At 35.4% G+C, this 1,943-nt stretch overlaps 1 protein-coding gene across 1 annotated transcript; it reads left to right on the forward strand.

Moving 5' to 3' along the window:
* Nucleotides 1–690: 690 nt before the first annotated feature.
* Nucleotides 691–1,569, forward strand: LOC150029031 (uncharacterized). The gene has a single exon (XM_090298327.1). It carries the CDS (start codon nt 940–942, stop codon nt 1,333–1,335), a length of 396 nt encoding a protein of 131 aa, XP_090154453.1. The 5' UTR covers nt 691–939; the 3' UTR covers nt 1,336–1,569.
* Nucleotides 1,570–1,943: the final 374 nt, after the last annotated feature.

Below are 1,943 nucleotides of genomic sequence, written 5' to 3' on the forward strand. Positions count from 1 at the left end.
TCAAAATAAAAGTATATTCAAATTTAATTAGTTTTATTTTATTTATTATTTTAATATTTTTATTCTATTATAAATTTAATTATTGTATATTTTAAATATTTATTATTTTAAAATAAAAGATAAAATTGTTACATTTCATTTAATGGTAAGTCAGAAACAAACAGTGCCTAAAATTAGAAGAATTTCATGGTGTGAAAAACAACTTAAAAGTTCGTAAAAAAAAATATAAAAGTGGTGCTGTTGTTTTCACTTTTCAACGAGAAAAGGAATGACTTACCCCTCTTTGCAAGATATGATTTCCACACGCATACGCCTAACTTCTGGTGATTACACTGTTGCTGGCTCTAAAATTGTTGCTTTCAACTTTAATCTTCATAAGTTTCAACAAAAGCATCACTAGGAATTGGATTATAATATGGAATTTTCATGGATGAGCTTTGATTTGACCTCAAAAGTGTTGCAATCGGTGAATACGGATTAAACTCGAATTATGTGCCAAAACAACAATCCAAAAGTGATCTACATCCATGTTAATTTTGAGGACACGTGGACTAGTCATGCATATTGAGAAATTGTGTTTCACAAGAAATGATAAAAAAAAATACATAATATGATATATATATATATATATATATATATATACGTGGTGGAGCCCAAAGTATACATAAGCCACATGCTATTGAGTTCCCTTATTCCGTAAGTTACTTAAAAGACCAAGAAAGCAATGGAGAAGAGTTCACAAGAGAAACACCCTCACTCACTCACTCACTCACTGAAATTTTAGAAAACTATTCCAAAAGGTCAAGATTTCCAAGTTATATTTTATAGTTCCCATGCACCTAACGTAAGAAATCCTTCACCTTCTCCACCACTTCTAAATCTCTCTTCTCCCGATCCATAATCTCACACAAACACAACATCTTTCTACTGAAACCCACCATGCTGATCAAAGGGCATCAAATTGAGGTACCAATGTTGGTCCTCATCCTTATTTTTTTCGTTTCTTCAGTCAACGCCGTTGAATCAAGGAAACTTGATGAGACCCCCGTGCCCGCCACAAACGGCACCGAAGAAAAGTGCGGCTCATGCGGCACCGTCTACCCCTCCCCGCCTCCACCGGCGATTCCACCACCGTCGCCACCACCACCCAAGAAAACACCCACACAGTATTGCCCTCCGCCACCCCCTTCCTCGTTCATATACATAACTGGGCCTCCGGGAAACTTGTATCCCGTCGATGAGGATTTCAGCGGCGCCGCCTGCCACCGCCGGAGCTTCCCCGCAGTGTTGTTGCCACTTTTTGTTGGCATGCTTTGCACGCTTGCATTTTGGTGAACAAGGTAATAATCACGATATAGAGATATATGATTCAGATCATTCTAAACACAGTGGAAAATTTTATGGTTTATGATGTCATCGTAGTTATGAATATTCAGATTTACCCAAGGTACGGCGCAGAGAATTTTGTACTTGTTATTACATGTACTTGAAATTAGTGTTTCACTCTATGTTCTGTTCTTCTTTTTGTGTGATCACAATTTGTTCAAAATAATATCCATCTTTCTTGTATTTCTGTCCAATTTTCAATATCACGTTTGTCTCATGATTATTGTTATTTTAATAAGTTACATTAAATTAAATAATAGAGTAAATTTTTTTATTATAAATAAATTCTGATTAATTTTCTTTGTGATTTATGGAGATGTAAAAAAAGGTTGAATAGTTAATGGTTGATGAAAACCATAAAAATAGAAGTCGGTGCTGAAGAAAATTAATGTTGAATGGTTGAGACTTACACATAGCATTAATTATGATGAATGCAACGGATGATCCACCACTTCCACCACCGCCATACATTCACGTAGCCCTCTCAATTATACCCAAACTTCATTGTTGAAGGGTCCACGTTTTGTTGCTAATAATGATTCTTAGGTTTGGCGTAA

This window comes from Phaseolus vulgaris, chromosome 2 (assembly GCF_051622355.1).
Source record: "Phaseolus vulgaris cultivar YP4 chromosome 2, ASM5162235v1, whole genome shotgun sequence".
NCBI classification, from domain to species: domain Eukaryota; kingdom Viridiplantae; phylum Streptophyta; class Magnoliopsida; order Fabales; family Fabaceae; genus Phaseolus; species Phaseolus vulgaris.